The following is a 17,500-nucleotide window of genomic DNA, read 5'->3' as shown; positions in this document are numbered from 1 at the left end:
TGAGTGTGTGAGAGAGTGAGAGTGTGTGTGTGAGAGAGAGTGAGAGTGTGTGTGAGAGTGAGAGTGAGTGTGTGAGAGTGAGAGTGAGTGTGTGAGAGTGAGAGTGAGAGTGAGTGTGTGAGAGAGAGTGAGAGTGTGTGTGTGAGAGTGAGAGTGACTGTGTGAGAGTGAGAGTGAGTGTGTGAGAGAGAGAGAGTGAGAGTGAGTGTGTGAGAGAGAGTGAGTGTGTGTGTGAGAGTGAGAGTGAGTGTGTGAGAGTGAGAGTGAGAGTGAGTGTGTGAGAGAGAGAGTGAGAGAGAGTGAGTGTGTGAGAGTGTGTGTGAGTGAGAGTGAGAGAGTGAGAGTGAGTGTGTGAGAGAGAGAGTGAGGGAGAGTGAGTGTGTGTGAGAGTGTGTGGGAGTGAGTGTGAGTGAGAGTGAGTGTGTGAGAGAGAGTGAGAGTGAGTGTGTGAGAGAGAGTGAGAGTGAGTGTGTGAGAGAGAGTGAGAGTGAGTGTGAGAGACAGTGAGAGTGAGTGTGTGAGAGAGTGTGAGAGTAAGTATGTGAGAGAGTGTGTGAGTGAGTGAGAGAGTGTGTGAGTGTGTGAGAAAGAATGAGTGTGTGAGATAGATTGAGAGAGTGAGTGAGTGTGTGAGAGAGAGAGAGTGAGAGTGAGTGTGTGAGAGTGAGAGTGAGAGTGAGAGTGAGAGTGAGTGTGTGAGAGAGAGTGAGTGTGTGAGAGAGAGAGAGAGTGAGAGTGAGTGTGTGAGAGAGAGAGTGAGAGAGAGTGAGTGTGTGAGTGTGTGTGAGTCTGAGAGTGTGAGAGTGAGAGTGAGAGAGTGAGAGTGAGTGTGTGAGAGAGAGAGAGTGAGAGTGAGTGTGTGAGAGAGAGTGAGGAGAGTGAGTGTGTGTGAGAGTGTGTGTGAGTGAGAGAGAGTGTGAGTAAGTGTGTGAGAGAGAGAGAGAGTGTGTGAGAGTGAGTGTGAGAGAGTGAGTGAGTGAGAGTGAGTGTGTGAGAGAGAGTGAGAGTGAGTGTGTGAGAGAGTGAGAGTGAGTGTGTGAGAGAGTGAGTGTGAGAGACAGTGAGAGTAAGTATGTGAGAGAGTGTGTGAGTGAGTGAGTGTGTGAGAAAGAATGAGTGTGTGAGTGTGTGAGAGAGTGAGTGAGTGTGTGAGAGAGAGTGAGAGTGAGTGTGTGAGAGAGAGAGAGTGAGAGTGAGTGTGAGAGAGAGAGTGAGTGTGTGAGAGTGTGTGTGTGTGAGAGAGAGAGAGTGAGAGTGAGTGTGTGAGAGAGAGAGTGAGAGTGAGTGTGTGAGAGAGTGAGTGTGTGAGTGAGAGAGTGAGAGAGAGTGAGTGTGTGAGTGAGTGAGAGTGAGAGATAGTGAGAGTGAGTGTGTGAGAGAGAGAGAGAGAGAGAGAGAGAGTGTGAGAGTGAGTGTGAGTGAGAGAGAGTGTGAGAGTAAGTGTGTGAGAGAGGGAGTGAGTGTGTGAGAGAGAGAGTGAGAAAGTGAGTGTGAGAGAGAGAGAGTGAGAGTGAGTGTGTGAATGAATGAGTGTGTGAGAGAGAGTGAGAATGAGTGTGTGAGAGAGAGTGAGAATGAGTGTGTGAGAGTGAGTGTGAGAGAGTGAGAGTGAGACAGTGTGAGAGAGTGAGAGTGAGACAGTGAGAGTGAGTGTGTGAGAGTGAGAGTGTGAGAGTAAGTGTGTGAGAGAGAGTGAGTGAGTGAGGGAGTGTGTGAGAGAGAGTAAGTGAGTGTGTGAGAGAGAGTGAGTGAGTGAGTGTGTGAGAGAGAGAGAGTGAGTGTGTGTGAGAGTGTGTGTGAGTGAGAGTGTGTGTGAGAGAGAGCGAGTGTGAGAGAAAGTGAGAGTGTGAGAGAGAGTGAGGGTGTGAGAGAGAATGAGAGGGAGAGTGAGTGTGTGAGTGAGAGAGAGAGAGAGAGAGAGTGAGTGTGTGAGAGGGAGTGAGAGTGTCAGAGCGAGTGAGTGTGTGAGAGAGAGTGAGTGTGTGAGAGAGAGTGAGAGTGAGAGTGAGTGTGTGAGTGTCAGAGAGAGTGAGAGTGAGTGAGTGATTGAGAGTGTGTGAGAGATTGAGAGAGAGTGTGAGTGAGTGGGTAAGTGAGAGAGGGTGAGTTTGTGAGTGGGTGAGTGAGTGAGAGAGTGAGTGTGTGAGTGAGTGTGTGTGTGTGTGTGTGTAAGAGTGTCAGAGAGAGTGAGTATGTGAGAGAGAGTGAGAGTGTGTGAGGATGAGTGTGTGAGAGAGAGTTAGAGTGTGTGTGAGTGAGGGAGAGTGTGTGAGAGAGCGAGTGAGAGAGTGACAGTGTAAGAGAGTGACAGCGTGAGAGAGAGTGAGAGTGAGTGTGTGAGGGACAGTGAGAGTGAGTGTGAGAGAGTGGGAGTGAGTGTGTGAGAGAGAGTGAGAGAGTGAGGGAGAGTGTGAGAGAGTGTGAGAGTAAGTGTGAGAGAGAGAGAGTGAGAGAGTGAGGGAGAGTGTGAGTAAGTGTGTGAGAGTGTGACGGTGAGTGTGTGAGTGAGGGTGAGGGTGAGTGTGTGAGAGAGAGTGAGTGAGTGTGTGAGAGAGGTGAGAGTGAGTGTGTGAGAGAGTGAGAGAGAGTGTGTGTGAGAGTGAGTGAGTGTGTGAGAGAGAGTGAGTGAGTGTGTAAGAAAGTGTGAGTGTGTGAGAGAGTGAGTGTGAGTGTGTGAGTGTGTGAGTGAGTGAGAGTGAGAGATAGTGAGAGTGAGTGTGAGAGTGAGTGTGAGTGAGGAGACAGGTGTGGAGAGAGTGAGTGTGAGAGAGACAGTGTGAGAGAGAGAGTGTGTGAGAGGAGTGAGAGAGTGCAGAGAGAGTGAGAGTGAGTGTGATTGAGAGGTGAGCAGAGAGAGTGTGTGAGAGAGAGAGTAAGTGAGTGTGTGAGAGAGAGTGAGTGAGTGAGTGTGTGAGAGAGAGAGAGTGAGTGTGTGTGAGAGTGTGTGTGAGTGAGAGTGTGTGTGAGAGAGAGCGAGTGTGAGAGGTGAGAGTGTGAGAGAGAGTGAGGGTGTGAGAGAATGAGAGGGAGAGTGAGTGTGTGAGAGAGAGAGTGAGTGTGTGAGAGTGAGAGTGTCAGAGCGAGTGAGAGTGTGAGTGAGAGAGAGTGAGTGTGTGAGAGAGAGTGAGAGTGAGAGTGTGTGTGAGTGAGAGTGAGAGAGTGAGAGAGTGAGTTTATGTGAGATTGAGAGAGAGTGTGAGTGAGTGGGTAAGGAGAGGGTGAGTGTGTGAGTGAGTGAGAGTGAGTGTGTGAGTGAGAGTGTGTGAGAGAGAGAGAGGAGTGTGAGAGAGAGTGAGTGAGGAGTGTGTGAGTGTGTGTGAGAGTGAGTGTGAGAGGAGGAGTGAGACAGGGGGAGAGAGTGAGAGTGAGACAGTGAGAGTGAGTGTGTGAGAGTGAGAGTGTGAGAGTAAGTGTGTGAGAGAGAGTGAGGAGGGAGTGTGAGAGAGAGTAAGTGAGTGTGGTGAGAGAGAGAGTGAGTGAGTGAGTGTGTGAGAGAGAGTGAGTGTGTGTGAGAGTGTGTGGAGTGAGAGTGTGGGTGAGAGAGAGCGAGGTGAGAGAAAGTGAGAGTGTGAGAGAGAGTGAGGGTGTGAGAGAGAATGAGAGGGAGAGTGAGGTGTGAGTGTCAGAGAGAGTGAGAGTGAGTGAGTGATTGAGAGTGTGTGAGAGATTGGAGAGAGAGTGTGAGTGAGTGGGTAAGTGAGAGAGGGTGAGTTCGTGAGTGGGTGAGTGAGTGAGCGGGTGAGTGTGTGAGTGAGTGTGTGTGTGTGTGTGTGTGTGTGTGTGTGTGTGTAGAGTGTCAGAGAGAGTGAGTATGTGAGAGAGAGAGTTAGAGTGTAGTGTGAGTGAGGAGAGTGTGTGAGAGAGCGAGGAGAGAGTGACAGTGTAAGAGAGTGACAGCGTGAGAGAGAGAGAGGAGTGTGTGAAGGACAGTGAGAGTGAGTGAGAGAGAGTGAGTGAGTGCAGGAGAGAGAGTGAGAGAGTGAGGGAGTGTGAGAGAGTGTGAGAGTGAGGGAGAGTGTGAGGGAGTAAGTGTGTGAGAGAGTGTGACGGTGAGTGTGTGTGAGAGAGAGTGAGAGGAGTGGCGACATTTACATTTATTTTCGACATTTATTTCATTTTCATTACCATTATCACGACATTTATTTACGACATTATTTCCACATTTATTTTATTATTTATTTACGACGCGACGCGCGATGCGCGATGCGCGATGATGATGACATCGTTTATTTGACATCGATTTTCATTATCCGCCTATCATTTCATTTCATTATCATTTCCATCCATTTATCATCTATTTTTCATTGACATCATCTATCATTTCATTACTCATTTCATTAATATTCATTACTTCATTTACCATTTCATTAATACCATTACTACCCATTTATTTACGCGACGATGACACGACATTTATTTTATTATCGACACGATGACATTTACATTTATCGACACATTTATCGATGCGCGATATTTATCAGCGAGATGACATTTATTTTTATATATCATAATGATGATATTTATTACCACGATGATGATGACATTTATTTCGCGCGATGCGATATTTATTTACGCGATATTGAACGAGATGCGCGATGAGATGACCGCGATGACGATATTTACGCGATATCGACATTTACTTACGACACATTATCTACTATTATCTACTCATTTTCATTAATACTCATTATCTTTTCATTACTCATTACTCATTTTTCATTAATACTATCATCATCACTATCAATAATATCATTTTTTCACCTTACCACTCATTACTCATTACTCATTTCATTATCATCATTATCATTATCATTACTATTACTTTACTTTCATTACTCATTTTTTTTCATATCGCCATTTACTACTTCATTTCATTTACTATTATCATTCATTATCGCCATTATTACTTACCTACTTTTTCAGAGAGAGAGAGTGAGTGTGAGAGTGAGTGTGAGAGGAGTGAGAGTGAGTGAGAGTGAGTGTGTGAGAGAGAGTGAGAGTGAGTGTGTGAGAGAGAGTGAGAGTGAGTGTGTGAGAGAGAGTGAGAGTGTAGGAGTAAGTATGTGGCAGAGGAGAGAGTGTGTGAGTGAGTGAGAGAGTGTGAGATAGATTGAGAGTGTGAGTGAGTGAGTGTGACAGAGAGAGAGTGAGTGAGTGTGTGAGAGAGTGAGAGTGAGTGTGTGAGAGAGAGAGAGTGAGAGTGAGTGTGTGAGAGAGAGAGTGAGAGTGAGTGTGTGAGAGAGTGAGTGTGTGAGTGAGAGAGAGTGAGAGAGAGAGTGTGAGTGTGTGAGTAAGAGAGTGAGAGTGAGAGTGAGTGAGTGAGATGAGTGAGTGAGTGTGTGAGAGAGAGAGAGTGAGAGTGAGTGTGAGTGAGAGAGAGTGTGAGGAGTAAGTGTGTGAGAGAGGGAGTGAGTGTGTGGAGAGAGAGAGAGAGTGAGTGAAAGTGAGTGTGAGAGAGAGAGAGTGAGAGTGAGTGTGTGAATGAGTGAGTGTGTGAGCAAGAGTAAGAGTGAGTGTGTGTGAGCAAGAGTGAGAGTGAGTGTGTGAGCAAGAGTGAGAGTGAGTGTGTGAGAGAGAGTGAGAGTGAGTGTGTGAGAGAGTGATTGAGAGTTGGGGGTCAGAGAGAGAGTGTGTGAGAGAGAGTGAGAGTGAGTGTGTGAGAGAGAGTGAGAGTGAGTGTGTGAGAGAGAGAGAGTGAGAGTGAGTGGGTGTGAGAGAGAGAGAGAGAGTGAGAGTGAGTGTGTGGAGAGAGAGAGAGAGTGAGATGAGTGTGTGAGAGAGAGAGTGAGAGTGAGTGTGTGAGAGAGAGTGAGTGTGTGGCAGGAGTGTGTGAGTGAGTGAGAGGAGATGAGTGTGTGGAGTGATTGAGTGTGTGTGATAGATTGGAGAGGAGAGTGTGAGTGAGTGTGAGAGTGAGGGTGAGTCTGTGAGAGTGAGAGTGAGACTGTGAGAGTGAGTGTGTGTGAGAGAGGAAGTGAGAGTGAGTGTGTGAGAAAGAGATGAGTGTGTGGAGTGAGAGTGAGTGTGAGTGAGAGTGAGTGATGAGAGAGGGAGTGAGGAGAATGAGTGAGAGTGAGAGTGAGTGTGTGAGAGAGAGAGCAAGGGTGAGTGTGAGAGAGGGAGAGTGAGGGTGTGAGGGAGAGAGCGAGAGGGGAGAGTGAGTTTGTAGAGAGAGAGAGAGAGAGAGAGAGAGAGAGAGAGAGAGAGAGAGAGAGAGAGAGAGAGAGAGAGAGAGAGAGAGAGAGAGAGAGAGAGAGAGAGAGAGTGAGAGAGGGGAGAGAGTAAGTGTGTGAGAGAGGGAGTGAGTGTGTGAGAGAGAGAGAGGGAGTGAGAGTGAGTGTGTGGATATGAGTGAGTGTGTGAGCAAGCAGTGAGAGTGAGTGTGTTAAGAGAGAGTGAGAATGAGTGTGTGAGAGTGTCAGAGAGAGTGAGAGTGAGATGAGTGATTGAGAGTGTGTGAGAGATTGGGGAGAGAGTGTGAGTGAGGTGGGTAAGTGAGGGAGAGGGTGAGTTTGTGAGTGTGTGAGTGAGTGAGAGAGTGAGTGTGTGAGAGAGTGAGAGTGAGTGTGTGAGAGTGAGTGTGTGTGGGAGAAAGTGAGAGTGAGTGTGTGGGAAGAGAAGTGAGAGTGAGTGTGTGAGAGAGTGTGAGGTGAGTGTGAGAATGGAGTGTGAGTGAGAGTGAGTTTGTGAGTGTGAGAGTGACAGCGTAGTGTGTGAGAGAGAGTGAGAGTGAGTGTGTGAGAGAGTGAGTGTGTGAGAGAGTGAGTGTGTGTGTGAGTGAGAGAGAGTGTGAGAGTGTAGAGAGAGAGAGAGTGAGGAAAGTGAGAGTGTGAGAGTGGAGTGTGAGAGAGAGAGAGTAGAGAGTAATGAATGAGTGAGTGTGTGATGCAAGAGTGAGAGTGAGTGTGATAGAGCAAGAGTAGTCGTGTGTGAGAGAGTGAGAGTGAGATATGTGTGAGAGAGAGTGAGAGTGAGTGTGTGAGAGTGTGAGTGAGAGTGAGAGTGTGTGAGAGAGAGAGAGAGAGTGAGTGTGTGAGAAAGAGAGAGTGTGTGATGTGAGAGAAAGAGAGAGTGTGTGAGATAGAGAGAGAGAGAGTGAGTGAGTGGGTGGAGTGAGGGTGAATGTGTGAGAGAGAGAGAGTGAGTGTCTGAGTGAGAGTCTGAGTGAGTGTGAGAGGGAGAATGAGCGTGTGGGAGAGTGAGCGTGTGAGAGAGAGTGAGAGTGTGTGGAGAGAGAGTGAGTGTGTGAGAGAGAGTGAGGAGAGAGTGAGTGAGTGTCAGAGAGTGAGTGTGTGAGAGAGTGAGTGAGTGAGTGAGAGTGAGTGTGTGAGAGAGAGTGAGAGAGTGTGAGAAAGAGTGAGTGAGTGTGTGAGAGAGAGAGAGTGAGTGTCTGAGTGAGTGAGTGTGAGAGAGGAGAGTGAGTGTCAGAGAGAGTGAGTGTGTGAGAGTGAGTGTGTGAGAGGGAGAGTGAGAGTGTCAGAGTGAGTGAGTGGTGTGAGAGTGAGAGTGAGTGTGTGAGAGGAGAGTGAGAGTGAGTGTGTGAGAGAGAGAGTCAAAGTGTGAGAGAGAGTGAGAGTGAATGTGTGAGTGAGAGAGTGTAGAGAGAGAGTGGAGAGTGAGTGTGAGAGACAGTGAGAGTGAGTGTGTGAGAGAGTGTGAGAGTAAGTATGTGAGAGAGTGTGTGAGTGAGTGAGAGAGTGTGAGTGTGTGAGAGAGTGAGAGTGAGTGTGTGAGAGAAGAATGAGTGTGTGAGTGATTGGAGTGTGTGAGATAGATTGAGAGAGTGTGAGAGTGAGTGTTTAAGTGAGAGAGAGTGAGTGTGTGAGTGAGTGAGGGTGAGTGATTGAGTGTGTGGAGATAGATTGGAGAGAGTGTGAGAGTGAGTGTGTAAGATGAAAGAGAGTGAGGTGTGTGGAAGTGAGGGTGAGTGTGTGAGAGAGAGTGAGAGTGAGTGTGTGAAAGTGAGAGTGAGTGTGTGAGAGAGAGTGAGAGTGAGTGTGTGAGGAAGAGTGTGTGGAGTGAGTTAGAGAGTGAGAGTGAGGTGAGTGTGTGTGTGAGAGAGAGAGAGAGTGAGACAGTGTGTTGAGAGAGTGAGGAGTGAGAATGTGAGAGAGAGTGGGGGAGTGAGAGAGTGAGAGTGTGTAAGTGAGTGAGAGGAGTGTGAGTGTGTTTGAGAGTGAGAGTGAGTGTGTGAGAGTGAGACAGTGTGAGCAGAGAGTGAGAGTGAGACAGTGTGAGAGAGAGTGAGAGTGAGACAGTGTGAGAGAGTAGTGAGAGGGAGAGAGTGAGAGTGTGTGTGTGTGTGAGAGTAAGGAGTGAGTGTGTGAGAGAGAGTGTGTGTGAGTGAGGGGGTGAGATGTGTGAGTGAGTGAGTGTGGAGAGAGAGAGAGTGAGGGAGAGTGTGTGTGAGTGAGAGTGTGTGTGAGTGAGAGTGAGGTAGCAAGTGTGTGAGAGAGAGTGAGAGAGTGAGAGTGTGAGTAGAATGTGTGAGAGAGTGACAGTGAGTGTGTGAGAATGAGAGTGAGAGTGAGTGTGTGAGAGAGTGAGAGAGAGTGTAGAGAGAGAGTGAGAGTGAGTGTGTGAGCAAGAGAGTGAGATTGAGTGTGTAGAGAGAGAGAGAGAGAGTGAGTGAGTGAGAGAGAGAGAGTGAGTGTAGTGTGTGAGTGTGTGTGAGTGAGAGAGAGAGAGGAGGGAGAGTGAGTGAGAGAGAGTGAGTGTGTGAGTGTGAATGAGTGAGAGAGAGAGAGAGTGAGTGAGTGTGAGTGAGAGAGAGAGAGTGAATGAGTGAGAGTGTGTGAGGAGTGAGTGAGTGTCCAGAGCGAGTGAGTGTGTGAATGAGTGAGTGAGAGAGTGAGAGTGAGTGTGGATGCGTGGAGAGAGAGAGTGTGAGAGAGAGTGAGTGTGTGAGATAGATTGAGAGAGTGTGACAGTGAGAGTTTAAGTGAGAGAGAGTGAGTGTGTGAGAGAGGGTGAGTGATTGAGTGTGTGAGATAGATTGAGAGAGTGAGTGTGTGAGAGAGAGTGAGAGTGAGGGTGAGTGTGTGAGAGAGAGAGAGTGGGAGTGAGTGTGTGAGAGGGAGAGTGAGCGTGTGAGAGAGAGTGAGAGTGTCAGAGAGAGTGAGTGTGTGAGAGAGAGTGAGTGTGTGAGAGTGAGAGTGAGTGTGTGAGAGAGAGAGTGAGAGTGAGTGTGTGAGAGAGAGAGAGTGAGTGTCTGAGTGAGAGTGAGTGTGTGAGAGGGAGAGTGAGAGTGTCAGAGAGAGAGTGAGTCTGTGAGAGCGTGAGTGTGTGAGTGTGTGAGAGAGAGTGAGTGTGAGAGAGTGAGAGTGAGTGTGAGAGAGAGAGTGAGAGTGTGAGAGAGTGAGTGAGTGTGAGTGAGTGAGAGAGTGTGTGAGAGAGAGTGAGAGTGAGTGTGAGAGACAGTGAGAGTGAGTGTGTGAGAGAGTGTGAGAGTAAGTATGTGAGAGAGTGTGTGAGTGAGTGAGAGAGAGAGTGTGAGTGTGTGAGAGAGTGAGTGTGTGAGAAAGAATGAGTGTGTGAGTGATTGAGTGTGTGAGATAGATTGAGAGAGTGTGAGAGTGAGTGTTTAAGTGAGAGAGAGTGAGTGTGTGAGTGAGGGTGAGTGATTGAGTGTGTGAGATAGATTGAGAGAGTGTGAGAGTGAGTGTGTAAGTGAGAGAGAGTGAGTGTGTGAGTGAGGGTGAGTGTGCGAGAGAGAGTGAGAGTGAGTGTGTGAGAGAGAGTGAGAGTGAGTGTGTGAAAGTGAGAGTGAGTGTGTGAGAGAGAGAGTGAGAGTGAGTGTGTGAGAGAGTGTGTGAGTGAGTTAGAGAGTGAGAGTGTGAGGGTGAATGTGTGAGAGAGAGAGAGAGAGAGAGAGTGAGAGTGAGTGTGTGAGAGAGTGAGAGTGAGAATGTGAGAGAGAGAGAGTGAGAGAGAGAGTGTGAGTGTGTTTGAGAGTGAGAGTGAGTGTGTGAGAGTGAGACAGTGTGACAGAGAGTGAGAGTGAGACAGTGTGAGAGAGAGTGAGAGTGAGACAGTGTGAGAGAGAGTGAGAGGGAGAGAGAGTGAGAGTGTGTGTGTGTGTGAGTGAGAGTGAGTGTGTGAGAGAGAGTGTGTGTGAGTGAGTTCGAGAGTGAGAGTGTGAGAGAGAGTGAGTGTGTGAGAAAGAGTGAGTGTGTGAGATAGATTGAGAGAGTGTGTGAGTGAGGGTGAATGTGTGAGTGAGAGTGAGTGTGTGAGAGAGAGAGAGAGAGTGAGAGTGAGTGTGTGAGAGAGAGAGAGAGAGTGAGAGTGAGTGTGTGAGAGAGAGAGAGAGAGTGAGAGTGAGTGTGTGAGAGAGAGAGTGAGAGTGAGTGTGTGAGAGAGAGTGAGTGTGTGAGAGAGTGTGTGAGTGAGTGAGAGAGTGAGTGTGTGAGTGATTGAGTGTGTGATAGATTGAGAGAGTGTGAGAGTGAGTGTGAGAGTGAGGGTGAGTGTGTGAGTGAGAGTGAGAGTGAGAGTGAGTGTGTGAGAGAGAGTGAGAGTGAGTGTGTGAGAAAGAATGAGTGTGTGAGTGAGAGTGAGTGTGAGTGAGAGTGAGTGTGAGAGAGGGAGTGAGAATGAGTGAGAGTGAGAGTGAGTGTGTGAGAGAGAGAGCAAGGGTGAGAGTGTGAGAGAGAGTGAGGGTGTGAGAGAGAACGAGAGGGAGAGTGAGTTTGTGAGAGAGAGAGAGAGAGAGAGAGAGAGAGAGAGAGAGAGAGAGAGAGAGAGAGAGAGAGAGAGAGAGAGAGAGAGAGTGAGACAGTGTGAGAGAGTGAGAGAGTAAGTGTGTGAGAGAGGGAGTGAGTGTGTGAGAGAGAGAGAGAGAGTGAGAGTGAGTGTGTGAATGAGTGAGTGTGTGAGCAAGAGTGAGAGTGAGTGTGTTAGAGAGAGTGAGAATGAGTGTGTGAGAGTGTCAGAGAGAGTGAGAGTGAGTGAGTGATTGAGAGTGTGTGAGAGATTGAGAGAGAGTGTGAGTGAGTGGGTAAGTGAGAGAGGGTGAGTTTGTGAGTGTGTGAGTGAGTGAGAGAGTGAGTGTGTGAGAGAGTGAGAGTGAGTGTGTGAGAGTGAGTGTGTGGGAGAAAGTGAGAGTGAGTGTGTGGGAGAAAGTGAGAGTGAGTGTGTGAGAGAGTGTGAGTGAGTGTGAGAATGAGTGTGGAAGTGAGAGTGAGTTTGTGAGTGTGAGAGTGACAGCGAGTGTGTGAGAGAGAGTGAGAGTGAGTGTGTGAGAGAGTGAGTGTGTGAGAGAGTGAGTGTGTGTGTGAGTGAGAGAGAGTGTGAGAGAGAGAGAGAGAGTGAGAAAGTGAGAGTGTGAGAGTGAGTGTGAGAGAGAGAGAGTGAGTGTGTGAATGAGTGAGTGTGTGAGCAAGAGTGAGAGTGAGTGTGTGAGAGAGTGAGAGTGAGTGTGTGAGAGAGAGAGTGAGAGTGAGTGTGTGAGAGAGAGAGTGAGAGTGAGTGTGTGAGAGAGAGAGTGAGTGTGTGAGATAGATTGAGAGAGTGTGAGAGTGAGTGGGTGAGTGAGGGTGAATGTGTGAGAGAGAGAGAGTGAGTGTCTGAGTGAGAGTGAGTGTGTGAGAGGGAGAGTGAGCGTGTGAGAGAGAGTGAGAGTGTCAGAGAGAGTGAGTGTGTGAGAGAGAGTGAGTGTGTGAGAGTGAGAGTGAGTGTGTGAGAGAGAGAGTGAGAGTGTGAGAGAGTGAGAGTGAGTGTGTGAGAGAGAGAGAGTGAGTGTCTGAGTGAGAGTGAGTGTGTGAGAGGGAGAGTGAGAGTGTCAGAGAGAGTGAGTGTGTGAGAGTGAGTGTGTGAGAGGGAGAGTGAGAGTGTCAGAGAGAGTGAGTGTGTGAGAGTGAGAGTGAGTGTGTGAGAGTGAGAGTGAGTGTGTGAGAGAGAGAGTCAGAGTGTGAGAGAGAGTGAGAGTGAGTGTGTGAGTGAGAGAGTGTGTGAGAGAGAGTGAGAGTGAGTGTGAGAGACAGTGAGAGTGAGTGTGTGAGAGAGTGTGAGAGTAAGTATGTGAGAGAGTGTGTGAGTGAGTGAGAGAGTGTGAGTGTGTGAGAGAGTGAGTGTGTGAGAAAGAATGAGTGTGTGAGTGATTGAGTGTGTGAGATAGATTGAGAGAGTGTGAGAGTGAGTGTTTAAGTGAGAGAGAGTGAGTGTGTGAGTGAGGGTGAGTGATTGAGTGTGTGAGATAGATTGAGAGAGTGTGAGAGTGAGTGTGTAAGTGAAAGAGAGTGAGGGTGAGTGTGTGAGAGAGAGTGAGAGTGAGTGTGTGAAAGTGAGAGTGAGTGTGTGAGAGAGAGAGTGAGAGTGAGTGTGTGAGAGAGTGTGTGAGTGAGTTAGAGAGTGAGAGTGTGAGGGTGAATGTGTGAGAGAGAGAGAGAGTGAGAGTGAGTGTGTGAGAGAGTGAGAGTGAGAATGTGAGAGAGAGAGTGAGAGAGTGAGAGTGTGTGTGTGAGTGAGAGTGAGTGTGAGTGTGTTTGAGAGTGAGAGTGAGTGTGTGAGAGTGAGACAGTGTGACAGAGAGTGAGAGTGAGACAGTGTGAGAGAGAGTGAGAGTGAGACAGTGTGAGAGAGAGTGAGAGGGAGAGAGAGTGAGAGTGTGTGTGTGTGTGTGAGTGAGAGTGAGTGTGTGAGAGAGAGTGTGTGTGAGTGAGGGTGAATGTGTGAGTGAGAGTGAGTGTGTGAGAGAGAGAGAGAGAGTGAGGGAGAGTGTGTGTGAGTGAGAGTGTGTGTGAGTGAGAGAGAGTGTGAGAGTAAGTGTGTGAGAGAGAGAGAGTGAGAAAGTGAGAGTGTGAGAGTGAGTGTGAGAGAGTGACAGTGAGTGTGTGAGAGTGAGTGTGTGAGCAAGAGTGAGAGTGAGTGTGTGAGAGAGGGAGAGAGTGAGAGTGAGTGTGAGAGAGAGAGTGAGGGTGAGTGTGTGAGAGAGAGAGAGAGTGAGAGTGAGTGTGTGAGAGAGAGAGAGTGAGAGTGAGTGTGTGAGTGTGTGTGAGTGAGAGAGAGAGAGAGGGAGAGTGAGTGAGTGAGAGTGAGTGTGTGAGAGTGTGTGAATGAGTGAGAGTGTGTGAGTGTGAGTGTGTGTGAGAGAGAGAGAGAGTGAGTGTGTGAGAGGGAGTGAGAGTGTCAGAGCGAGTGAGTGTGTGAATGAGTGAGTGAGAGTGAGAGTGAGAGTGAGTGTGTGAGAGAGAGAGAGTGTGTGAGAGAGAGTGAGTGTGTGAGATAGATTGAGAGAGTGTGAGAGTGAGTGTTTAAGTGAGAGAGAGTGAGTGTGTGAGTGAGGGTGAGTGATTGAGTGTGTGAGATAGATTGAGAGAGTGAGTGTGTGAGAGAGAGTGAGAGTGAGGGTGAGTGTGTGAGAGAGAGAGAGTGGGAGTGAGTGTGTGAGAGGGAGAGTGAGCGTGTGAGAGAGAGTGAGAGTGTCAGAGAGAGTGAGTGTGTGAGAGAGAGTGAGTGTGTGAGAGTGAGAGTGAGTGTGTGAGAGAGAGAGTGAGAGTGAGTGTGTGAGAGAGAGAGAGTGAGTGTCTGAGTGAGAGTGAGTGTGTGAGAGGGAGAGTGAGAGTGTCAGAGAGAGTGAGTGTGTGAGAGAGAGTGAGTGTGTGAGAGAGAGTGAGTGTGTGAGAGTGAGAGTGAGTGTGTGAGAGAGAGAGTGAGAGTGTGAGAGAGTGAGAGTGAGTGTGTGAGTGAGAGAGTGTGTGAGAGAGAGTGAGAGTGAGTGTGAGAGACAGTGAGAGTGAGTGTGTGAGAGAGTGTGAGAGTAAGTATGTGAGAGAGTGTGTGAGTGAGTGAGAGAGAGAGTGTGAGTGTGTGAGAGAGTGAGTGTGTGAGAAAGAATGAGTGTGTGAGTGATTGAGTGTGTGAGATAGATTGAGAGAGTGTGAGAGTGAGTGTTTAAGTGAGAGAGAGTGAGTGTGTGAGTGAGGGTGAGTGATTGAGTGTGTGAGATAGATTGAGAGAGTGTGAGAGTGAGTGTGTAAGTGAGAGAGAGTGAGTGTGTGAGTGAGGGTGAGTGTGCGAGAGAGAGTGAGAGTGAGTGTGTGAGAGAGAGTGAGAGTGAGTGTGTGAAAGTGAGAGTGAGTGTGTGAGAGAGAGAGTGAGAGTGAGTGTGTGAGAGAGTGAGAGTGAGAATGTGAGAGAGAGAGAGTGAGAGAGAGAGTGTGAGTGTGTTTGAGAGTGAGAGTGAGTGTGTGAGAGTGAGACAGTGTGACAGAGAGTGAGAGTGAGACAGTGTGAGAGAGAGTGAGAGTGAGACAGTGTGAGAGAGAGTGAGAGGGAGAGAGAGTGAGAGTGTGTGTGTGTGTGAGTGAGAGTGAGTGTGTGAGAGAGAGTGTGTGTGAGTGAGTTCGAGAGTGAGAGTGTGAGAGAGAGTGAGTGTGTGAGAAAGAGTGAGTGTGTGAGATAGATTGAGAGAGTGTGTGAGTGAGGGTGAATGTGTGAGTGAGAGTGAGTGTGTGAGAGAGAGAGAGAGAGAGAGAGAGAGAGAGAGAGAGAGAGAGAGAGAGAGAGAGAGAGAGTGAGGGAGAGAGTGTGTGAGAGAGAGTGTGTGTGAGTGAGAGAGAGTGTGAGAGTAAGTGTGTGAGAGAGAGAGAGAGTGAGAAAGTGAGAGTGTGAGAGTGAGTGTGAGAGAGTGACAGTGAGTGTGTGAGAGTGAGTGTGTGAGCAAGAGTGAGAGTGAGTGTGTGAGAGAGAGAGAGTGAGAGTGAGTGTGAGAGAGAGAGAGTGAGAGTGAGTGTGTGAGAGAGAGTGAGAGAGAGTGAGTGGGTGAGTGAGTGTGTGTGAGTGAGAGAGAGAGAGAGGGAGAGTGAGTGTGTGAGTGAGTGAGAGTGAGTGTGTGAGAGTGTGTGAATGAGTGAGTGTGAGTGTGAGTGTGTGTGAGAGAGAGAGAGAGTGAGTGTGTGAGAGGGAGTGAGAGTGTCAGAGCGAGTGAGTGTGTGAATGAGTGAGTGAGAGTGAGAGTGAGAGTGAGTGTGTGAGAGAGAGAGAGTGTGTGAGAGAGAGTGAGTGTGTGAGATAGATTGAGAGAGTGTGAGAGTGAGTGTTTAAGTGAGAGAGAGTGAGTGTGTGAGTGAGGGTGAGTGTGTGAGAGAGAGAGAGTGGGAGTGAGAGTGTGAGAATGTGAGAGAGAGTGAGGGTGTGAGAGAGAATGAGATGGAGAGTGAGTTTGTGAGAGAGAGAGAGTGAGTTTGTGAGAGAGAGAGAGTGAGTTTGTGAGAGAGAGAGAGTGAGTTTGTGAGAGAGAGAGAGTGAGTTTGTGAGAGAGAGAGAGAGTGTGTTTGTGAGAGAGAGAGTGTGAGTTTGTGAGAGAGAGAGAGTGAGTTTGTGAGAGAGAGAGAGTGAGTTTGTGAGAGAGAGAGTGAGTTTGTGAGAGAGAGAGAGAGTGAGTTTGTGAGAGAGAGAGAGTGAGTTTGTGAGAGAGAGAGAGTGAGTTTGTGAGAGAGAGAGAGTGAGTTTGTGAGAGAGAGAGAGTGAGTTTGTGAGAGAGAGAGAGTGAGTTTGTGAGAGAGAGAGAGTGAGTTTGTGAGAGAGAGAGAGTGAGTTTGTGAGAGAGAGAGAGAGTGAGTTTGTGAGAGAGAGAGAGAGTGAGTTTGTGAGAGAGAGAGAGAGTGAGTTTGTGAGAGAGAGAGAGAGTGAGTTTGTGAGAGAGAGAGAGAGTGAGTTTGTGAGAGAGAGAGAGAGTGAGTTTGTGAGAGAGAGAGAGAGTGAGTTTGTGAGAGAGAGAGAGAGAGTGAGTTTGTGAGAGAGAGAGAGAGTGAGTTTGTGAGAGAGAGAGAGAGTGAGTTTGTGAGAGAGAGAGAGAGTGAGTTTGTGAGAGAGAGAGAGAGTGAGTTTGTGAGAGAGAGAGAGAGTGAGTTTGTGAGAGAGAGAGAGAGAGAGTGAGTTTGTGAGAGAGAGAGAGAGTGAGTTTGTGAGAGAGAGAGAGAGTTTGTGAGAGAGAGAGAGAGAGAGAGAGAGAGAGAGAGAGAGAGAGAGAGAGAGAGAGAGAGAGATTTTTTAGAGAGAGAGAGAGAGAGATTTTTTAGAGAGAGAGAGAGAGAGATTTTTTTTGAGAGAGAGAGAGATTTTTTTTAGAGAGAGAGAGAGAGATTTTTTTTAGAGAGAGAGAGAGAGATTTTTTTTAGAGAGAGAGAGATTTTTTTTTTGAGAGAGAGAGAGAGAGAGAGAGAGAGAGAGAGAGAGAGAGAGAGAGAGAGAGAGAGAGAGAGAGAGAGAGAGAGATTTTTTGAGAGAGAGAGAGAGAGAGTTTTGAGAGAGAGAGAGAGAGAGAGAGATTTTTTGAGAGAGAGAGAGAGAGAGAGAGAGATTTTGAGAGAGAGAGAGAGAGAGATTTTTTGAGAGAGAGAGATTTTTTGAGAGAGAGAGAGAGAGAGATTTTTTGAGAGAGAGAGAGAGAGAGATTTTTTGAGAGAGAGAGAGAGAGATTTTTTGAGAGAGAGAGAGAGAGATTTTTTGAGAGAGAGAGAGATTTTGAGAGAGAGAGAGTGAGTTTGAGAGAGAGGTGGTAGAGGGGTAGAGGGGTAGAGGGGTAGAGAGGTAGGTAGAGAGGTAGGTAGAGAGGTAGGTAGAGAGGTAGGTAGAGAGGTAGGTAGAGAGGTAGGTAGAGAGGTAGAGAGAGAGGTAGAGAGGTAGGTAGAGAGGTAGGTAGAGAGGTAGGTAGAGTGGGAGAGAGTGAGGTAGTGAGGTAGGTAGAGAGGTAGAGAGAGAGGTAGAGAGAAAGGTAGAGAGAGAGGTAGAGAGAGAGGTAGAGAGAGAGAGAGAGAGACAGTGTGAGAGTGTGAGAGTGTGAGAGTGTGAGAGTGTGAGTGAGAGTGAGAGTGAGACTGTGTGAGAGAGAGTGAGAGTGAGACTGTGTGAGAGAGAGAGTGAGAGTGAGACTGTGTGAGAGAGAGAGAGTGAGAGTGAGACTGTGTGAGAGAGAGTGAGAGTGTGAGTGTGTGAGCAAGAGTGAGAGTGTGTGTGTGAGAGAGAGTGAGAGTGAGTGTGTGAGAGAGTGAGAGTGAGAGTTGGAGTGTGTGTGAGTGAGAGTGAGAGTTGGAGTGTGTGTGAGTGAGAGTGAGAGTGAGAGCGAGTGTGTGAGTGAGAGTGTGTGTGAGAGAGAGTGTGTGTGAGAGAGTGAGAGTGTCAGAGAGTGTGAGAGTAAGTGTGTGAGAGAGAGTGAGAGTGTCAGAGAGAGTGTGAGAGTAAGTGTGTGAGAGAGAGTGAGAGTGTCAGAGAGAGTGTGAGAGTAAGTGTGTGAGAGAGAGTGAGAGTGAGTGAGTGAGAGTGTCAGAGAGAGTGTGAGAGTAAGTGTGTGAGAGAGAGAGAGAGTGTGAGAGTAAGTGTGTGTGAGAGAGAGAGAGAGTGTGAGAGTAAGTGTGTGAGAGAGAGAGAGAGAGAGTGAGAGTAAGTGTGTGAGAGAGAGAGAGAGTAAGAGTAAGTGTGTGAGAGAGAGAGAGAGAGAGTGAGAGTGAGTGTGAGAGAGAGTGTGTGAGTGAGTGAATGTGTGAGCAAGAGTGAGAGT

The 17,500-nt window shown here is 48.1% G+C and overlaps 1 protein-coding gene and 1 long non-coding RNA gene across 2 annotated transcripts in view; both read right to left on the bottom strand.

The window, feature by feature from the left end:
• Window positions 1–4,773, bottom strand: part of LOC147007238 (uncharacterized) — a 16,773-nt gene extending 12,000 nt beyond the window's left edge. Inside the window, exon 1 of the mRNA XM_085867483.1 lies at window positions 4,767–4,773. Within this exon, the coding sequence (XP_085723609.1) occupies window positions 4,767–4,773 (7 nt within the window). The remainder of the gene's footprint in view (window positions 1–4,766) is intronic.
• LOC147007237 (uncharacterized) overlaps window positions 1–17,500 on the bottom strand; it is a 48,708-nt gene that overhangs the window by 13,953 nt on the left and 17,255 nt on the right. The gene's annotated exons all lie outside the window — the stretch shown is intronic.

Source organism: Eptatretus burgeri, unplaced genomic scaffold (genome assembly GCF_056783735.1).
Source record: "Eptatretus burgeri isolate ZD-2024b unplaced genomic scaffold, Ebu_testis_v1 Ebu_testis_scaffold_369, whole genome shotgun sequence".
In the NCBI taxonomy this organism is placed as follows: domain Eukaryota; kingdom Metazoa; phylum Chordata; class Myxini; order Myxiniformes; family Myxinidae; genus Eptatretus; species Eptatretus burgeri.
Note: the sequence above shows the minus strand (reverse complement) of the source record. Positions and strands in the feature narration are given on the sequence as shown.